This window comes from Mixophyes fleayi, chromosome 5 (genome assembly GCF_038048845.1).
Source record: "Mixophyes fleayi isolate aMixFle1 chromosome 5, aMixFle1.hap1, whole genome shotgun sequence".
In the NCBI taxonomy this organism is placed as follows: Eukaryota; Metazoa; Chordata; class Amphibia; order Anura; family Limnodynastidae; genus Mixophyes; species Mixophyes fleayi.
In genome coordinates, this window is record NC_134406.1 from 256,320,381 (window position 1) to 256,342,668 (window position 22,288).

The window sequence follows — 22,288 nt, forward strand, 5'->3', positions numbered from 1 at the left end:
TGGCACATAGTAACCTCATAGAGACAGTTTACCTGTGTTCACCACTTGCAAGGTATATCTATATATCTGTAACTACCTCTGTTCCACAAGAACTGCTGAATGCCTGCAGATTGCTGTATACCTGCAAGTTATACTTCTCTATACTGTACTACAGATAAACCAACGTTCCTGGCTAAGCTTGCAAACGCGGGCCCTAACATCCTTCTTGCATTCCGCCAACACCTATAAAAGACTACGGCCCATAGGTTATCCCAATAGAACGTTCAGCCCTTTCTACACAGGAGGTACCGCGTTCAGAAAACGTTCATGCAGCGTCTTCCAAGTACAACTGCTCCCATGTGACAGCGTTAGAAAGATTGAGCGCTATGAACACTAGCGTTTTTCTAGCTAGAAGTACATCACCGCTTCAAGTGCTTGTCAGGGACCATTCTGGGTGCTCACGCCACAAGGTTTACAACCCTTTAATTAGTGATGTACACTTTAAGTCAAGGGGCAATATACTAATCTCACACAAAACAAATAAATTTTTTGGTTATAAAGTCACCATTGTGCAAAAAAAACAGATAACTGTACAAAAATCAGCTAATAATAAAACCACATGAAAGAGGTCTATTGAAACCATATGATACGTTCATGATACTTGACAAAGAACATAAAGTTGAATTTACTCATCCCAAAAGCGTAAATGATACATCTTTGAACACCACAACTATTAAATACTGAAATCTATTGTAAAACGACATCCTGACGACATTTCAATTAACAAGTAAAGAATGTCACAGACAAATTAATCATAAAAACCTGATTGTGTATTGTAAGAAAGGAAACTGGAGTCCATTGATCTTTAGTACGACACTCGCTCTGAGTTATGATGGTCAGATTACTATTATATCTATTTTTAATGATATGTTTTAAGAAAGAAAAGTTTCATATTTGCCGTTTACTCTGTATACTGTTCATCTGAAGCAACTAGGACTTTTTGTAACTTAGAAGGCACACCGCCTGCCCGGAGCACAGAATAACCTTAATGTTTTAGGTGGAAATGAAAAACAGAAATAATAATATTTTCTCTGCTTTTTTTATATGGTTCAATCTTTAAAAAAATAAATCTTAAAAGCCTTCCAGGCGAAGTTCTACATAGAAAGTAAATATAAGGATTTCACTTTTCTCTTGTTTATCTGGTTATTTTAACCACTGTGTCACTGACGTAGCTGTAGCGCACCGCTGAGCGTGTTGGGCTCTTGGGAGGAGACAACGAAAGACTCTGGGGGAAATTTACTAAGGGGCGGTTCAGTATGTGGTTTGCAAACGGTCATAAATTGGACGTTTTTCTTTTTAGATCAATAGTAAATCCTGTGGTTTGAAGCCTGAAAACTCAATCTGCATCCGACGTGTTGCGATTTGCAAGCCCATAAACAGAACGCCGTACTACTCAGCATTGGTCCCGGTGCTCTAGAAATGGACCCGGAAAAATGAGCAGCCCCCACAACTAGAGAGTTCAGTCCCAATGCTGAATAGTACTGTGCCCCTTCTGGCCGGTTGGTACCAGGGTAATACACAGATACAGATTCACCTCTGAAATGGATAGGCGTTTTTTTCATTGGTCATGCATATATTACAGGATTTTGTGGGGGGTATTTAATTTTATTTTATTTTTGCTACTTTCATTTGTATGGAGAAGGAATATTATATCTGCTGCATTATATCAAAGCCTAATAGCAAATTTGTTTTTCGCTATCAAAGCAAAAGTTGATAAAAAAAAACAAAAAAACATTTCTTGTGCTTATAACCTAGTTATGTGTATGCTTGACATAAATTTAGCATGTATGTTATAGTTGCAGAGCTAGACGAACCTCTAATACGGGTGTAAATTATGCCCAACATGTGCCAAATTCAGAATCTGGACCACAGCGATCATACCTGTGTGTATAACACTCCCCTTACTTCCTTGCATACCAGTGCTCCTCACAGTGATTATAAGAGAAGCCACACAGTGATCCTATCTGTGTATATGGCATTTTATTCCGTACAATGCTTTACAGAGCTCCTCACAGTGACTGTAGGAGACGGAACATAGTGATCCTATCTGTGTGTATGACATTCCCCTCATTACTTTGCATACCAGTGCTCCTCACAGGGACTGAGAAAGTAGGCATTAGTGATCAGATTTGTATATATGATATTATTACTATGTATTACTTTGTGTTCTTCCTGGTTTTATGAACTTTCTGAATAACAAACCTCCAGAGAGAGAAAAACACACACTTGTTATAGAATGATTTTGCACTAGCAAACAATTGGATTTAACCAGCTGATTTTCAAAGCTTAAATATCATTAACATCAATGTACGATCATTTCTAGTTGAATTCATTATTCAGGAGTATCTTACTGCCAGAGCGTCCAATCTTTTATGACCAATCATAGGGGAGCTGTGAAATATGGTTAATAAATTATTGATACATAACTATCATTATAATGATATTGGTCAAACAGAATTCTTAAGTACCAGCAAAATACAAAAATTTAAATTTGCACATATAGAGCTTGAAGGTAAATTAATTGTCTAGTCTTAGAAACTTTCCAGCAAGACACAGACAAAAGCTTGTAGCAAACGACATTGTCTAAGAGGTGTAAAAACAAGCAAAACGCAACTTAAAAATTAGAGAGCATATCAGTTATTTTCGTCAAGCTTCATATCATAACATATCATAGCATGAATTAACCAATATGTAATAGACAGAGAATATACTTCCACAAATGTAATGAGATTTCATACAGGAAGTGGTGTCAATACAAACCGGCTGGTTTGGTGCAATGTATGCATCCACTACTGTACCACTAAAATTTCTTATGCATGTCACTAGAACCCCTCACTCTCTGCACTCCCAGCAGTTTTCTTTATTCCACAAGCAAGCTGCTATCACTTCATGTATACATGGATATATTAGTGCTGAAGTTATTCCACAGCATTGCCATTCAACATGAATAGGACTGTGCTGAAATAATGAGCAAGTGCTTCAACATTCTGCAGACATCAGTAAGTGCAAGCATTGGGGGACATTTATGAATGGGCTTTGAGAAAGTCCTACAGACTCAGGACGAAACGCGTCAGTTAATCAAACCTCACCAGTGGTTACCAGCTCCGGCATACGGACGGGTGCAGGGGAGCTCTTTGCAGTGGAACGGATACCTTTAGTGATTGTTTCCGGACGAAGGAGATCAGAGGACGCACAATACCAGTTACGGAGCGGTTGTGGATTTACTCTAAAGTGGTGAGCTCCCGCCGGGACATAGCTGTTTAATGAAATCCTCCGGAGGACATATTTAAAGTACTTACCGGTAAGCCAACTACGTATTCTATTCATCCCTCTCCTCCTTGGAGTGTGAACTATCTACTCCGTAAGTAATCTATTAACCACAGGAGTTCAACACTCCCGGAATTCGTGTCTGGAATCACTTTCTATATGTGTACACCTATCCTACATACCTACCTCTAATAGTGGATTACATTGGGGATCGTTTCTCCAGTGGACTGGTTTTGATTTTTGAGAATGAGAATTTTCTCCAACAATCTGTGGAGGATTCCCTACTGGTTCTTTTTGGTATGTTTAACCATTTGAAGCTCCATTGATTGAACTACATTCTATTAGACCCTTCAGCCCACTGGGAGCTTATTCCACTGTATATTGTATATTTTAAATTTCATAGGTTGTTTTTTGATTTTATTAATATGTTTTTTTTATATATATGTTATTGATTGTTGTGCATTAAATTCATTAGTTTATATACATTGAACCAATCTGAGTCACTTAATATATTCTTTATGACTGCATATTCCACTATCTACAGCGCGGTTCATTTTTTATGTTATTTATGAAGAGTGGTTGACCGTAAATGACTAGTTTTGCCAATAGCAAACCATTAGATTGTAAATGGAAATGTTCTAGTGCTGTTTACACATTAAAGCAAACATACAATTGGTTGCTAGTGGCACACCGGCTCCCCCCCTCAAAACATAACATAACTAAAGCAAAATGACAGGTTTCACTGGACCTCAGGAAGGCAGTGGTGTGTGGAGCAACTTTCTCAGCTCTTATGTTGTAACTTTAAAGAGAGTTCAAAGAAAATACGTCAGATTCAATAGAAAAAGGGATGTGATGTTATATCAATGGAGAAGTAGTAGCTTCATTGGGCACGGACATTGACAATGAAACACGGACTGGCTCAAATACCAGTCAGCTCCTTGTGAACTTGGTCAAGTCATTTGGTCTCCGTGGACCTCAGGCAGCAAACACTAGATCACCAGAGTCCAGGTGGTGATCCGTAAGCCTCATGCAGCCTAAGGTATAAAACGGCTGGGGAGTGGCACTCCGCAAGTTGGGGTGGATTTCTGTGCAGGCAAGTGGTAAAGGCCGATTAAGCAGTGATGACTGTCCAGGTCACTATGTATGACGTTGGTTACTTGCCACAAGCTGTTATTGGCCACTGATGACCAATTAGAAGCCAGTGGTGCTACTACTAGCAGCAAGAGAACAAGGGGACACTAGAGTACAGGAAGAAGATGGCGACAGTGGTGGAGTGCATACGGACAGCTATATGAAATGGCCATTGCTACCGGTTGTGGCATAGTACTGGGCATTTTTGGCACCGATTATATTTTATTAGACACTTTTGGGTGTTTCTTTTACTACTGACATATTTTATTAGGCGCTAAAAATGTTGCTCAGTGCCTGTGGCTCACAGTAATTTAGTATTAGTTACTGTGTTAGTATTACCACTACACCCTGGTTGACATCCCAAATCAATTGCATCTTTTGTATTAATAAAATATAAATGTATTCTATACATGACAAATAACAATGCCATATACTGAAGCGCAAAGGATTGTGGGGAGACAACAGCAAGCCCTATAAAAGGCAGCACGAGTATAGGAGTATAAGAAACATGAGCCATGTGTGTAACTTTATTAATATACCCATACGTGAATGTTGTATTGGGGACTCTTGCTTATGTCATTAGACTGATGTAATTTTTACAGCAAAAGCTAAGTATAATTACAACTTCCAGCATGCCCTGGGTATCAGACACTTTTTTTTTACAGAAAATATGCAATCAGTGAGCAACTTCTATATTATGAGTCAATTTAAGGAGATGCCCCTCTCTGGACATCTATGGCTCCTTAGGAGGTGACCCTGTGAGTGGAGATGGTGATTTCCAAAGATATCCACACTGGGGCACAAAAGATTTCCCAGGCTTCCTGGCTGCAAGGTAGGAGACCAACGGAATGGATCAGAGCTGGAACTTTGAAATATGATGACCCCAATTAAATGACGCAGTGGGAGGCAACCTTTTATGAATGCCCAACAACTGATGTGATGATCTCTGCCTTCAGCAAGACTTTGGAATATACCTGTTCTACTAAATGTTCCTGCATTAATTTAGAGGTCGAACTGTGCAAACAAGCGACGGTGTGAGTAAACTTGCTGATTATGCAGCACTTATTTTTGCAGAGAAAGTGCTAAATAAGACAAATTGTTGGTTTTTTTTGCCTATTTACTGCATTACAGGAACTGAAATAATTGCTAAACAGCATGTTGAAAAATTATTATAATTGCCAGAAAAAGTTGACATGATAACAGTAAACACTCAGACAATGGATATTGCATGTCTGATCTACAACATACACAAAGTAGCACATTTCTCATTAATATTCAGCTCTGGTCTGGTGTAGCTGTCATTATTATCTATGCGTAGGACTAGGGAGGATATCTGCTATTTGTCTAGGAACAAAAAACCCTAAAGGTGTGAAGATTGCATGATACTGCTTCAATAAAGAGAGACCAGAACCACTGGAATAGGACCAACCTCACAGCTTATCACCCGCAAAGGAGTGTTAATAGAAAGAGTTGATGAATGAGGGTTTAGTTGAAATGAAATATAATATGATAAGATGTTATTATGTAGGATGAGACTGTATGACATTTGTATCAACATGTAGAGTAACTAGATAAAAGTGTACATAAACCATATGTATTCTAGATAAGGATTAAGCCTTGTATAGCACAGCTACTAATAACATTGACTAACACACGTGTACAAATTCCCTATCATTTCACAGAACACAAGTTACCACACACTGAAAGTACATTTTCGATAATTTTATCATAAAACATTAAGTTAAAAAAGGCCAATTGTAATATCCTACATTGGAATTACTTACAGGAAATCTGCTGTCCAGACAATAAATATTTCCCCCCCAAGATCACAAACGCTCCGGGTCTTTAGGACTCTGCCCTTTGTTTTACTTTTATCTTTCCAACCACACGTTTAAATGCTCTACGGTTTGGTGCTTCCAAAGTTTTGTTGGAGTACAATAAGGCTGTGTCCTATACCCCCTCCTTGACACATCTCAAAGTCATAGTCTTATAGTTATCGTATAAAATAACAAGCCCCAAACACCAATTCAAATTTGCCATTTTTCAACAGAGACATTGATTGAGAGCCACACAACAGTGCCCAGTAGGAGTCAACTCCTGGATCCGTCTGGTCACACTCAAAGCGGGTAAGTAGTCATGCTCATTGCTAGGTTTCAACATCCAGTACTATGACACAGAACCAAATCACAAAGGATTAAACCACAGCTTAGGCATTTATTATAAATATGTGCACATTGATACTTACTGGCCAACCATGCACTAGAAACCACAACCAAAGATGCTGAGTCACCAATGCAAATTTGCAGCCTTTCTTTTGTTCTGTGGTTGTTACAAACTAGCTATGATAATGTCACCACCTTCTGTTATAAGAGGGCTCTCACTGCATTAATTATGCTGGAGTGTTCCAAGACTCCTTCCAAGTATAGTCTCTGAACAACAAAGGACATCAAACAATATCTTGCATTGATGAGTTCTAACAAGATCAAAACAGGCTGTCTGCAAGCTGAATTGATGGCTATTCATCTCTTGCTGTATCAATGCAAGGAAACCTGCATGCTTGGGGTCAAGTAATGAACAATAACCATATCTCTATATAGAATTCCTTGGCTGATGTTTAATTTTTCACTCTTTGGCTCTGAGGGATAATGCTGGTTGTTATAACCTAGAGAATGCTCTTTATACTTGAGGATTTATGTGATCCTTTTAATGCTCCTCATATACTTAAAAGTGTGACATAATATATGTATGTGCTAAGAAACTATACATCTTTTAGACCGCGGGAGTTCATAGTGATCTTGAAGTTCTGAATTTTCCACTGAGGGTCACAGAGATGTACTTTGCATTAACCCCAATATTTCAGCATGATCATAGAATTTGCCAATGCTTCTTAATAATCCTTAAATTCCATCTAGTAGATGCATTACCCTGTATGTTACAGCACTATGATATCCATCCGTTTCCTACGAAGGCTTTTGACATATGAATCCAAATTGTATAGTACTAAAATCCTGCGCCAGTCAGATAAGTCATGGCTCTACCGGTATTAAAATGAACATGGAAACATAAAATCACATATATAGTAATTATATAGGTATATCATAAATATACTCATATGAGGATGCTAGACTTCTCATACACCTCTGATTATGTTAGTGAGAAGTATACATTACATATCGACCATTTAGAAGGCAGTTTATAGACTTTATATACATGTAGGATTCTTCAGAAAGGACTTACCACATGAGTGGCCTTCAATGTGTTACTATCAAATCTACAGAGAGTTGTACTGTCCTCAAGAGAAATGTCGCACTCTTCCAGCTCCTGCGCATTGCAAGCCGGCTTCTCACAATCTGGGTCAGGGTTCTGCCAATACAAAAACAGCACTACAAATTATTATTCCCTTCAGTGTTGACAACATGGATTGGAGGGGTTCCTTACTAACAAAGGCAAACACTTGCCTAGTTCTGTAATCAGAATCAACCAATCAGAAACCTGTTTTCATTAGTCTGCTTTACACTCGATCCATGAAAGCTAATTGCTGATTGGCTGCTGTGGGCTATTGCATTGTGAAAGACCACTTTACAGTCAGAACGTGCAATTCACTGTACCCATCACCAGGTATTAACATCTCCTAGCTCAACTATATAGAGAAATAAGTAGACCCCAAGCCTGTTATTTGTTATAGAAACGATTAGATTAGATTATAATTACATATCTTTTATATCTTTCTCTGACATTTCATGCACAATGTCAGTGGCTCCAGTATGCAAATAAGAGGGGAGACCAATCAAACATTCATTTGCATACCGTAGGGTAAAGAGGGGGGGAAAACACTAATTTATTTTATTACACACAGTCATTTAAAACAGTTCTTCTTTCTTGTTTTATGTGTGATGGCAGGTCTACCAGATATTAACTGTGATGTTTGATCTGCTTGAGAATGTCACACAGTTTTCCAAATGCTGTTAATTTCTTTTAACTACAAAACATTTGGGGTATACAGTAAAGAAAATGAATAGTTGCTATGGGTTACATCAGCTTTTCTGCATAATTAAGTGGTTTTCTAAATGCCCACTCCCCAAGTTTTAAGACTCCTTAAGGGTAGTACAAATCATATAGTAACTGTGAAGGAGGGGTTAGGGTACTAATTGCTCGCTATTTGTTGTGGTACTACAAGTCCCATGACTTTAAGGCTGGGACTTAGGTCACATAAGTTGGAGATCCATAGTTTCCAAAATTTGACCAAGGTGTAAGAGCAAAAATCAAGCAGATATTATAAATAAAAAAAATATAAGAAAAGCATAAACTCTTAGTGGACATTTGGGGCATGTGACTTGTTCACAACTTTCTGAAGTTGGCTTCCGGGAGCCTGCCGGGGGGAGGTGGGCGTGAGGGGGGCGGGGCGCCAAAAATCGCGTCATTTTGAACACACCCCCTGTAACCTAATTACTCAAACGCGGCATTTTACACCGGGGGCAGAGCCAAATGCAGCGATTCCCGGAGAATCGCGTCATTTTGGACCAAATTCTGCACACTTCACTAGCACTTGGGCAGATTCGGGAGATTGCCATTCTCTCCCGGGAGTCCGTGAGACTCACCCAAAATGCGGGAGACATTCCGGGAGAGAGTTGGCAAGTATGCTTGTGCAGTTTTAGCCACTTGTAGGAGGCAGCTATGTTTATTCCTGACACAGGACACACCTGCAGGTGCAAGGATCTTCAATCTCACACATTCATTTTCGAAACTTATAAGGGTCCACAGATAAACTGTCCAAAAGATGACAACACCAATATCAATCATCTTCTGTCATTTTTCTAATACAGTTTAGAAAATGAAAGCAACAATTTAAATGGTTGCGGTACATCTTGTGGTCTAGGCACTCATTGTAATATACAGTATAGCCTTCTTGGGATTTTGCGAAGCCACCAATCTGCTTACCAAGGTTTCAGATGTGAGATGCATCAGTCGTTGAGCTATTGTTGCACATTGTACAGGATCTGCAACAAATTCTCCTTGTTTATCGCCAACAATTAACTCAGTCCACATACTGCCTTTGTCTCTCTTCGCCAATGTCACCTCTACACTGTAAGAGAGAAAATAAATACATTGTCACTTAGCAATAGGCATTACAAAAATATACAAAAAAAAAACCAGATTGGTGGTTGCTTACTCTGGATTCATTTCAAATATAAGTGCAGGATCGCAGGAGATCCAAAATAGGTTGAACTTGATGGACTGGTGTCTTTTTTCAACCTCATCAACTATGTTACTAAACTCCCCAGAGCTAAAATAAGTGCTGATAATAGCAGAATAGGGATATCAATATTTATAAGCAACAATCTTGCAAAAATAAAGCTATTGGATCATAATGATTCCACATATTCCTTAGTATTCAAGGATGGATGCATAGGGTCATTGGTATACTACATGTAGAAAGCTCTGATGTTTGTTCTTTAGTGAACTTTTTAAGTCTACCAACTACACATTTTATCTCTCTAATTGGATTTTACGGTTTCATCTCCATCATCAGAATTGACTTTCTTTTAGAAGTTTTTTGGGGTATTTTGACATTTTTGATGCCTAGCTTTTTGTGTTTCATATTCTTTTTTTGTGTTTTATATTCTCAACCTAATACATTTCAGGGCTCCACATGAAGCGACTCTCTATCCTATAAAATTGATGCACATTAACCTTAATCTCTGGGATAAATTAAAATAATACAATTAATCAAAGAAAGAGACACCTATCAGTAACAACATAATAGCAGGCATTTTAATGTTTACGTGTTACAAGGTATAACAAACCAATGTGACACCAAAGCACTAAGGAGCTGTGGGCCACAGGAGAAGGCTTGTAAGGCCGCCTGCTGACCATCCCTAAACTTAGACAGCTAAAAAAAACTATTGCTGATTGGTTGCTATGGTTTAGTTTAAATTTTTCACCAATGTGCGTGTTTCCACTCCACAATGTATCCCAAACCTTTTCAAATAGCCTTTTCCATTGAAATGAAGGAAATGAACAACCTGGAACCCAAGTGAATGTGTATGTACGCCGTAGTAAGAGTTGAAGATGTGTCCAGGTCTGAATGAGTAGCACAGGCAGCCGCTCGACAACAGACGCACCCGCACTGCTAAAGTCTCATTAAGTGTCTGCGAATCATTCGCAAACCTCTAATTCAAAGCAGTTTTCTAGTTCGGGAGTTCATTGTCGTCATCATCCACTGGTTACATCTGCCCCTGACCACCGGCAAATAAAAACCTACGTCAGAACACCCCCTTCCTTCCCCTATCAGGCATAAGGAGTCATAAGTGACAATAATCTGTAGGTCTGGATAGCTGTAGTGACGTACACTCACTTTCAAGAAACACATATACTAACTAATCAGCAATTAACTGCAAACCTCCTTGTGCAAGTAAGAAATAAAATGAAAGTAAAATATCTGACCAGTTTCAATAGTTATTTGTAATCACTTTTGAACTTTGTAAAAAAAAATATTCCCCTTGTGTACACATTGGGCTCGATATCGCCTCAAATGAACACATAACATGCAACCTTTGTATATCTACAATATATATTACTGTAAGTGTGTAAATATATCATATCTAGGGGTAGAGTTATGAAACATTCTAAAAAGGAAAAGTGGAGGTGTTGCCCATAGCAACCAATCAGATTCTAGCTATCATTTGTCTAATACAGTGTTTCCCAAACTCAGTCCTCAGGGACCTCTGACAGTGCATGTTTTCCATATCTCCTTGCTGGAGCACAGGACCAGACCTTATAGGGAAAAAAGTACTGCAAAACATTTGAATTAAAAGAGCATGGATTGGTTGATTCATACACATACAGGGACAGGACTAGTTATGTCACTAGAGCAAAAACATCTGCCGTCTCAGCTTTTGAACCTGATCAGATCCCATTAGAGACGTCATTTATTTATTTTTACTTATGAAAATTCGATTATATAGCACCATCATATTCCATAACGCTTTACAATTGGGAACAAACATAGTAACTAAACAAAAAACTGGCCATTAAACAGACAGAGGTAAGGGGGCAATAATCGTAAACTTAAGATCTATGGGAAAATAGATGGGGGGAGACTCTTTACCTTTCTGTAATGAAGTGGAAATGTAATGCTTTACTTTCTGAACAGAAACGCTAGAATAACACTGACCAATGTATTTAAACCTCTTGGGTCATATTTAGCAATTTTAATTTGGTGTTTATTGGTGCTCAAAAGGAGAGGAAACTAATGGTTAATACTGCAATACAAACCTATTCCTTTTGGCAGTCTTTGCCTTATACAGTTAATGAAGGATCATTTTTGTTTTAGTTAGAAAAAGTTCTTTTAAAAATGATCTGGGGTCTTCAAGGTGTGATTGTTACATTGTATCCATATGTTCACTGGTAAAACAAAGAATCTTATTAAAGTTATTTTGGGAGCAAGTAACAAAGAACAATTAGAGAAGTATTACACCACATTAAACCGATTATGGTAGTGACAGTGACATACTGCTCACAATACTAGAAATTCCATTGTTTAAAATAGAATCTCCCAACACCTCCTCCCACTCCTCCTCTCTTCTTTTGCACCATTATTGAAAGAAAAAAAGGGTAATTTCTAACTGTATAAATATGTAAATCAGGCAGCTCATCTAATCACCTACTTTATGATCACGCACGTCCACTTTCCACTTGTGAGAAATAAAGTTTTGTGCGACCATTTGCGGTCCCAGATAGGAATGCACAAATCTGTAACATTTAGCTTTTTACTACATTGGGATTTCATTCACTTGCCATATATATTGCCTGTGACTAATGCTAAACACTGCTGTGATTTTTGGCTATTTTTTCCCCTTCCATTTTTTATATTAAAATATTAAAATTGTTGCTATTGGGCATCATAGTCCCCATCACCATATACCAGTGGTTCTCAAACTTTTTCAGTTGGCGGCACCCTTAGAGTCTCCATCATTTTTTCAAGGCACCCCTCCAAAATAATTTCCGAGCAGTCCTGTTTTATAAGTAGTTGGGTCAAAATAACGTAATAAATATTTAGGTCAGGACAGAAATACTTAGCAAGTTGCTTTCAAAAATAATATACATAAATCAAAATATTTTTTTCAATTATATTTGTGTCAAAGAATAATTTACAGCTAATACTAAGATGAAGAAGATCAAAAAAATAAAACAACAACATGTACAAAAATAATCACACTGTGTCCTCCTTCGTCCGCACACTGTGCCCTCCTTCATTATTTTGTCCCTCCATTGCTGTTTCCTATCACCATTTTCCCTCCCTATACTTGGCCTTCTTTCTTCTATTTCTACTGTCTTCTCGTCCGGGACCCAGCATCCTCCTCTCTCCTGCCGCTTCTGACTGAATATGTCAGACGTGATGACGTCACGCCCGAGATTCAGCGAGAAGCGTGGGGGGAGGAGGATGCTGGGTCCCAGGTGCCGCTTGATGGGCAACTTTTTGTTTTTTTTCTTTTCTTCCTGGCCACGGTACCCCTGTGACAGTGCTGCGGCACCCCTGGGAACCGCTGCTATATACAATGTATTATTGGTGCTCTATGCAGGTCTTATTTAGTTATGACCAGTTTTCCTGTACAACATGTAAATTAGCGATATATAAATGATCTTATGACCCGGGTCTCATATAACTCACAGACTTATCCTCTGCAATTATATCCTTTATTGGCCACTTGTGATTTTTTTATGCCTGGCTTAACCAATTTTGTGCAGTGGGAAATCCCAGATTTTTTTTAAAAGTGTTTCTAATAAACTTTACTTATTTAACTATTCCTATGTGTCTTGGTGCATTTTTTTGGTCAGTAATTCTACCTTGTTTTTTTCTCACAAATATTCCTATATTTTGTGTACCAAAAGCAGCACCCAATAAACACAGTAATATACGCCGTTCACTTATGGCTTTCTTTTAGTTTTTTTGAGGCGTCAATGTTTTCTCATTGAAAGCATAGACCCAACTTCTGCCACTCGTTAAACCAGTAACACCCCTCTCAATGTGCAAGAGCACATTGTTTTATTGTTATAAAGTCTGTAAATATTTTCAAACAGAGGTATTTATGTCTTGTTTGTTGTGATGTATATGATAGGTCATGTTAAACATTTCTTTGAAGTGAGAAGCTCTATTTGTTTTTCTACTGTTTCTCTCTTAGCAGCCATATAATTTATCTTGACAATTTAACCGCGTCTCCACATCATGAAATCTTTGCATCTGGGAATAAGAAAATGCCCATAACTGCACCAAACCAACCTTCGTCAAGGAACAGCACGGTGGCTCAGTGGTTAGCACTTCTGCCTTACAGCACTGGGGTCATGAGTTCAATTCCCCACCAAGGCCTTATCTGTGAGGAGTTTGCATGTTCCCCCCGTGTCTGCGTGGGTTTCCTCCGGGTGCTCCGGTTTCCTCCCACACTACAAAAACATACTGGTAGGTTAATTGGCCCTAGTCTGTCTGTCTGTCTGTCTGTGTTAGACTGTAAGCCCCAATGGGGCAGGGACTGATGTGAAGGAGTTCTCTGTACAGCTCTGTGGAATTAGTGGCGCTATATAAATAAATGGTAATAATAATAATAATCCTATCAGAAGTGTATCATGTTCATCACACAGAAGGTGCCTATTTCTAACTATAAGCAAAGAATACCCCCACTTTAGTTAGGCTCATCACCATTAAAAAATATTTCCTGCTCATTCAAGCACAGCATCCCTTGCCCACATTAGTATACAATTTGCAAGGACACACAATTACTGAAAAGACATATCTACACTAAATGCCTACCACGAGGTACGATCTAGGATGACATATGATACTACAACCTCCAACATGACAAAAAGACTAGAAATGATCATATACATATCATTTTACCATTTTACTACAATTGTAAAATCAACATTCCATACATCACTTCCACTTTTCATGCCGTCAAATTTCCACTTCGACTAATTTATATACAATAAACAAGAAACAATTAATCTGCCCCTGGCTTCCAGGTACAAACTTCGAGATATCTGGGTTTCTGCAAGCAGGACCACCTTCAGTACACTCAGAAGAGAATGAGGTCTCGTATTCTCCCCCCCCCCCCCCCTTCCCGAAAAATCACCAACTAAGGTGGGCTTGTTTCAAACAGGGTGAGTTGTCGATGCCACTCCCCTATTTGCTTGACAGGAAGTTTATGGAGGTGGAGCATGAAATAAGCGGTAGCAGGAGAGCACAGCACTGGCTTTTTGCGGACCGCTTTGTATTTTATCTCATCTGATTAACTCCAAGACCTAATATGTTTTTCAATGAGGAGTGGTCTTTTCACCTTGTAATCCTTTAATTGAAATGGATGCTGACTATACCATCAGCGCAACATTGATCAATTATATAGGTTCGCTATAGATGAAGATATTTAACTAACCTGCAAGACTGTTTAAGCTCCAAAGACAACCTGCAAGACGGTAAGCAGTCCCTCTAATGCTAAGCAAATGATTATGAGTGCTGACTTTAGAATGCAGGAGAGTAGTAGGCATCAACCTTAAGACCAATAAGAAAAAAACAGCATCTGAACTTAATATAGTAGAACTAGATTTCATCAAAGAAAACACAAATGACAGGCTCTCCGATGCCATTACAATGTAAATAAAAGAAAATGGACTGTTCGTGTCTTATATATAGATCTACAAGATGCAGAAACTGGCTACAGTAAAGAGATGTTTAATGAAAGGAAAGGAAGGTACAGATTACTGATCTGTAAGGTACAGGGTGTACAAAGGCCATATACTTTGATGGCATGTAATATAATGAACTGCAATAACGAAAGCACTTTACTGCATTGGTAAAAAAAATAATAATAATAAGTGCTGTCAAACAGAGACACTTTAGTGTTCACGCCAATTCCAGGATTATTTTTTTTTACGGTAATACTGGGCAGCAGCAGCAGAACAGAACGAGAACATGAAATGTAGCAGGTAATTGACAGAGGAGGAAAAAAAAGGAAGTACAGAGAGATTGATAAGAGGTATGGGATCAAAAGAGCGCTCGCTGGTTAAAAGATGGTTTGTGGGATGAATTGGGGTTTTATGATAAAGTAGAGGTCAACAAAGACATTCCCAATTAAAGCACAATCCGTCTGTTCTTTAAACTGATCAGGAGCGTGGGCCGGCGGTATGCCAGATGTAACAAACATTTCATCTTGGAAGCGATGGAATGTTCTAAACTGGGAGGAATCATTAAGCAGTTTCTTTTCCTGTCATTTGAGATGAGCTTCTCCTTCATGGCACATTAAGCATGCAACACAAAAAGAGACAGAAACACTTTCTCTGAATGATTTTACAGCCTGAAAGGCTATTGCCAACATCTTGTTGCGCCACTGGCAAAGTGATTCTTATTTTCATTTATTTACATATCGGAAGACTTGGTTCAATGGCTTCTGAAATAAAGTTTCATAGTTGTTATGTACCAAGGCAGAAATGAAGGAAAGAATGGGGTATTTCCATTCTTTCCTCCATATTTACCTGCTCTCTGTTGCGTTGCCGGGGAATTACCAGGAAGCAGTGCTGTGGCGGAGGTGTAACAAGCACATATGGTAATAAGGATAATTGATCATTACCACGCAGCGTGTACGCCTCTTCCTTCATCAGCGGTGCAGGAGGTCAGTCCTGCTCTGTTTCTGGAACAGAGCCGCTTCCTAAGAATGGCGCCGCTCTGCTCCAAATAGACTGCGGCTTCTGATTGGTCCTCCTGTACAGGGGTGTAGGAACGAAAAATTTTCATTTCAAAGACCAGGGACTACTATAGGGCTTTGATCTCCTTTTTCTTGTGTTTGGTATCTCGTTTTATGACAGTTGTAACAGTGGCTGTAGATATACAAAAGACTCCCGATCCTATGTTAAGTTTTTCAGTGTTCAGGAGTTAGTGAACCCCAGTTTCATTGTTTATTTTACTATAGAAAATTATTTATACATTAAATATTATTATTAACTACCAATTAGTACAATAATTTACATTTTTCATAGTCATTAACCTAGTTTTTATTCAGATTTCGTTGACAGCCTAATCTCATTTGATTGGGACTATTTTTAAATCTATAGTCACTGGTTATGGTATGTTAAATGTTTAGTAAATATACCCCCATGTGTTTCGTTGATAAACTGCGGGGTTAGAAAAATGGAGATGTTGCCTATAGCGACCAATCAGATTCTAGCTATCATTTAATTAGTACATTCTACAAAATAACAGCCAGAATCTGATTGATTGCTACAGGCAACAGCTCCACTTTTTCAAATCCGCAGTTTAGAAATATACCCCTTTGTTTTAAATAAACAAAACAATCAATTATCGCTTCATCCCCATTCACTTTTGTGTAGAAGTTCATTGGGGGGGGGGGGGGAGGGGGGGGGGAAAGAGACGGGATGGACGCAAAACACAGTCCTTTCTCACCCAAGAGAAATAATGGGGGGGTGGGGGGGGGGGGGGGGGGGGGGGAGAGCAACTGCCCCTTCTGCTTCCCCCTTCCTACACCCCTGCCCCTCGACACAAACCACCTCTCTCGGCCGCCATTGTAAGCTGGATACCTTCATTGATCTATCGGTTCTGTATTACAGAGCTCCCAACTGACGATAAACAACTAACCCCACCCACTGCGCAGCACTAAATGAGTCTACTTTTGGGCATGAAACAGACCTTAAAACGGTTATTTTTTCACCTATATTGTTTAACTTAGTTTTACATAGACTTTGAGATGTCCATTAAAGAGTTTGGCTGGTATTAAGAACCAAATTCATATGGAAATAATTCATTCTCAGCTGCCATATGTGACCTCCCCAAGACTTGCTATAAACGTGCAAAGCTTGTACTGTAAAATATTTGTCTTTACAGTTCAAAAAGTTCACGCTGTCAAAATCTGAAGTGTTCGAAATGCGGGAAGTTTTATTTAAAGTCCTTTGGATTTATGAAGTCTTCTGCACACTTCGGCATGAAAGAACGGCACAATCTTAGCCATCGATCAGAGCAAACAGCTTCAACTTGTCTCTTTACATCACTGCGAACCTTCAGTGCTCCTTGTAAATTGTCTATGTGTGAAAGATGGCATGCACAGAGTGTAGTGTGGGAGAGTGGAAAACAGAAGCAGCGGTAAGCAGGCCATTATTACAGCTGGGTGAGAATCAGGCTGCGTCAATGATCACTTTAGGTCATTGAAAAAAAAAAAAAAAAAAAAAAATAGCACCAAATGCATAACTGTTATAAGTAGAAGGAAATCTATTTTTTTCATATTTTATGCTGTTATGTGTTACTGTTAAACAAGTTTTGAAGTTAATGCTTTAGATTCCAGCAAGTGATAGTACCCAGCATAAGGTTTTTAAATATGCAGCATCAAACATCAATTAGTGTTTGATACAAAATTATTGTATGTACCCCATAGAGGTGCGAGGAGAAATCCGCAATGTTGCGGTATTGTAGTACCAGGAAATATGCGCAGGCGCAATGTTCAGCAGCACATCGTGCCCAATTGAATACCCCCCCTTGGAGCCTCATGCAGAGGTTGGCACAAATCCAGCTAATTTGTGCAAACTTGCCCCTGGTGAAACCGTACTGGGTTAGAAAGGGGTACGAATGTATTTTATTGTATGCAAGGAAAACGCTACCTGCTCTTTTATGCAGCACACGATTCAGGCCAGCTGCAATGTGTTGAGTTGGGACGCAATTTACACCCTTTCCTCGCGGCACAACCCCACATGAACATGAGAAGAACCTAAACTCCACGCATATACAATTATATGCCCTTTGGCGCTTTAAAGGGCGTGGTTCGACTTGGCTTTTTGCAAGGGGTCTGCAATCCCTAATATCAATAGCTAAAAAAAAAACAACAAAAATGCAAAAGCATACTAGAGCCACAAAATTAAAGTTAATAACCATTTAAAAAAATGTTCAGTCGTAATAAGACCACTTATAAATCAAGTGTATTTAATGTGGTGTTATTATTAATCTTATGGCATATCCCTTGTGTATAGATCAGATAAGGAGAAATAGTTATTGTAGTGAACAGAGAGGAATCACAGTTATAAGGATTAACCAATAACATAATTGGAGGAAATAATGCCTAATCATAACTGCAGTGTAAATATGTAATATTGATAAATTGAGCTACTAAGGTGCAAAATGTGACGTCAGAGGGTCTGGTGTGTGTTTACCTGGTGCTTTTGCCCACCTCTATGTTAAAAGTTAACAGCAACACATTCAGGGAAAGCTGAGCAGCTTCAAAGGCCCCTGGAGTGAGCTGCATCCTGACATAGGAGAGTTTGTTTTGACACCAAGAGAGACTCTAAGGAGCCGTTCACAGCTTGAGATCCTTGTAGACAAAGGCAACACATTAAGGCTATCTATATAGGAATATGAACTTTAAAGAAAATGCCTTCATATTTCATATTTTGGGAAATCTGTGTTCCTGCTTCATACTGAGGAGCAGAAACCACACCAGTGTTGTGAATTATAGTTACCAGCGAACAGCTGTAGTCACATGTCTTTGGGAAAGGTATGTCATATTGTTATAATTTTATCATGTTTAGTATTTAAATGTGCAGGAGATTATGACTGGTTTATTGACAGGGGAGTTATGCCTCTGGGATATATCTAAGAAAAGTTAAGACAGGCCAAAACTTTAGGAATAGTTTTGAACAAACACTAGGTGACACCCAGGAGACATTTTCGCCCCCACACTAACATCAACACTGCCGCTGTGAATGCCGTCCCATTTGATTTTGCTTAAAAACCTGTGTTGTGAAGAGACAAATGGTCAGTCTTTTGGGAAATCAATCATATAAGCTGTCCATTTTTCAAGCTAATTTACCATGGCGCAGATTATACAACTCATGTAAGTTTATATTCTGAAACTTTGTCTTTTTATTTTTAAATCTGTTTTGTTATGTATAGGTCATGTCATCTAAGCTGTTTTTATAACCTTTAAGCATTGTACTTTTTGCATATTAAATCTAAAAATTAATTAGTGATGTCCTTATTGCTCTAAACGAATTCACTGCCTGTTTAGAAGAGATGGATTGCTTGACCATACTAACCCTTTAAATGCTGAGGTGTGAATTGTGATTACATTTGTATACCAATCCGAGTGTGTGCCTGTATGTACATTTGTGTCATAGAGTCTTGAGGGGTTAAGTGTTTGATTACTGGTGGGTGCCTTGCTAAACTGTGTGCAACAAGGAGTGCTCATTGTGTGCCAGTGTGAGACAGTATACTGGGGTCCTATTGCCCTTGTTCAATAGGTGGTAGTAAACCGAAGTGGGTGTGGTGGTGTGGACGCTGTACGGGGCGATTCAGCAATCTGTAACCTGTGCGGTAGGCGAGAGGAAAATTGAGTACTGTATGGAGTTACACAAGATTCCACCTAACACTTCAAGTCACAAGTGTGCACAGTGCGGGTTGTGACTGGCAGTTAGGAGAGCTTTCATGACAAAATAGAGGTGATCTATTGTTTGACTGTGTGAATAAATGATTAGATATTAAATCAGGGGTGGCTAGCGGGGTCCATTTGTGACACTTATTGATACAGGTGTTTCTATTTGCCCAGAAATCTTCGGGCAATGTCTAGGTAAAAGTTGATGCATGGTGTTCCTATCACGATTGTTTTTAATACTGCATGCTCTGCCTTATAATGTTTTATAAGCGGTATTATTATGACTAAATATTTATTTAAGTAAAAGATTATTAAATTTCCACGAATCACTCCTTTTGTGGCTCTAGTACGCTTTTGCATTTTCGTTCTTTTTTCAGTTACAAACTCCACGCAGACTAGTTGTAATCAAACCCTGGGCCGCAGCGCTGTAAAGCAGGAACGCTAATCACCGTGATACATATATAACATTTAGAGACACAGTGCTTGTAATCACGCGGTATCACTACATGTCACAGTACGGAGGCACTGTAATTTTCCCTGTTTTGTCCAAAGCGGGAAGTTCTACTCCCCCTGTGATTACAGGTATTAGACATATGAAATCCATTTATAAAAAAGCTTTTAAAAAGGAATGAGCCAGTTATATATTACAAAGGACAACTCCTCTCACATGACGTTTATTTTTCTGCTCTTTCAAAGACTATGAGTAAATGAAAGTAATATTATTACTGTTCATTTCTTTTTCTATGCATATTCCAGGGCCTTTACGGCTTTTTAAAAATAATGATATAACAGCTATCAGAGTAATTTAGGATGTACGGAGTAAAAGCATTCATGTGCAAATTACCTGATCATAAAGTAAGTTATTGTGGGCGTTGGTGTGCCCTGGTTATGTACAAGACTAGCATTTAATAACGCAAATACAAATAGGACTGTAGAAAAACCCACAAAAATAAATAATACAGTGGGGTGTTTGCTGGGATACTAGGTTCAACCAACATCAAGCAATATGGCAGAAGTCTCATACTTCAACGGTGTAAAAGGAGAACAATGTAGACTTGGATATGTCCAGGGGCAAACGCAGGATTTGCAGAGGGGGTTTCCACACCACGCCACCAGTGGGCGTGACCAGCATGCATGGGGGCATGGCTATAATTTTAGAGAGTGCTTGGCTGGTCTCCAGCTCTTCCTACCTCCATAATATACATTGCCCGCGTGCACTACTGTTAGGTGCATGCAGCTCTCTCTTTTCGAGCAGAGCCGTGTGAAGCGGGGGCAGGATCCAGCCACCTCAATTATACAGTGCCCCAGGCTTGGAGGGGGGTTTCCAGGCACTAGGAAACCCCTCCTCGGTTTGCCTATGATGTCCCTATGCTGAGTGCACACTTGAGAGCTTAGAATTAGAAGATCCATATTCTCTCAAGCAGTGTAATCCAGTGACAATGTTAACAGGTGCCCGGCTTCCTGCACATTTAAATATTGAGGACGTCAACTGATAATGTTGAGTGGCTGTCGTAGTGAAGTCGGGAGGAGACAAATGAACTGCTGAACAATAGGTAGTAATATAGTAATACTTACCCGGGATTGATACATCTAAACACTGACCACTTCACATTAATCCAATCGTAAGACGCAGTTTAATTAAGAACAGCTGGAGAGACTTCATTACGTTGAAGTAAATAACCCTTTATACACAGAGTAAGTGTTTGCATAGGGGCGATTGCCCCGCCATCATAGAAACATATTGTGAAAAAGGTTCTCTCACGTGGTATACTAAAATAACAAGAAAGATTAATTTATAAAACACCAAGTGCATGCTCCATAACCATCTGTGGTGTTGGGTTTTAAATACATTCTACTTTAAAAAGGTACTACAATATATTGTGCTTTTCTTTTCCCCCCCCCCATATCATCGTATCTTAAGCATGGTGCTTCAAAGTCCAAAAATAAACCCGTCCCAATTAATCCAGAGAATACCTGCAATCAAATCTAATTACGCATATAGCAATAGTCAAATAGATTTCACTTCCAGATATGCTCATATACTACATCATCAGTGGAAGGAAACATCTTACCTTCTTTCATCTTTTACAATCCAAGTGCTGCTTTCATGATCAATCACGGAATAAAGCTGTCCTTTCAGAAACGTCTCCTGTTCCTTCAATGAAATACTGATGAGATAGGGAGAAAATTGTATCTTAATGTCCTCTTTAGTTGTGCCATCTGGGAGGTGGAACGTCAGGGTCACATCCTCCGCTGTTTGCTGCCAGAAATACAGGGGTTCTACAGAAATGATGAAATAAACAGAAGGTATTAGACAAAATGTCTAACAGCACAGAGTCATCTAAAAGAGAAAGCTGATTGTTCTACTACATCTGTTTTCATTCCCATTAGCATAATTATTATCCTTTATATACAAATAAGGTCATTTAGTACAG

The 22,288-nt window shown here is 38.9% G+C and overlaps 1 protein-coding gene across 2 annotated transcripts in view; it reads right to left on the reverse strand.

The window, feature by feature from the left end:
* Window positions 1–22,288, reverse strand: part of NUDCD1 (NudC domain containing 1) — a 104,762-nt gene that overhangs the window by 11,313 nt on the left and 71,161 nt on the right. For both annotated transcript variants that reach the window (XM_075213967.1, XM_075213968.1), the window contains 3 exons: window positions 21,926–22,133; window positions 9,376–9,520; window positions 7,675–7,800 (listed from right to left, as the gene is read on the reverse strand). In XM_075213967.1, coding sequence (XP_075070068.1) covers window positions 7,675–7,800; window positions 9,376–9,520; window positions 21,926–22,133 — 479 coding nt within the window. The remainder of the gene's footprint in view (window positions 1–7,674; window positions 7,801–9,375; window positions 9,521–21,925; window positions 22,134–22,288) is intronic.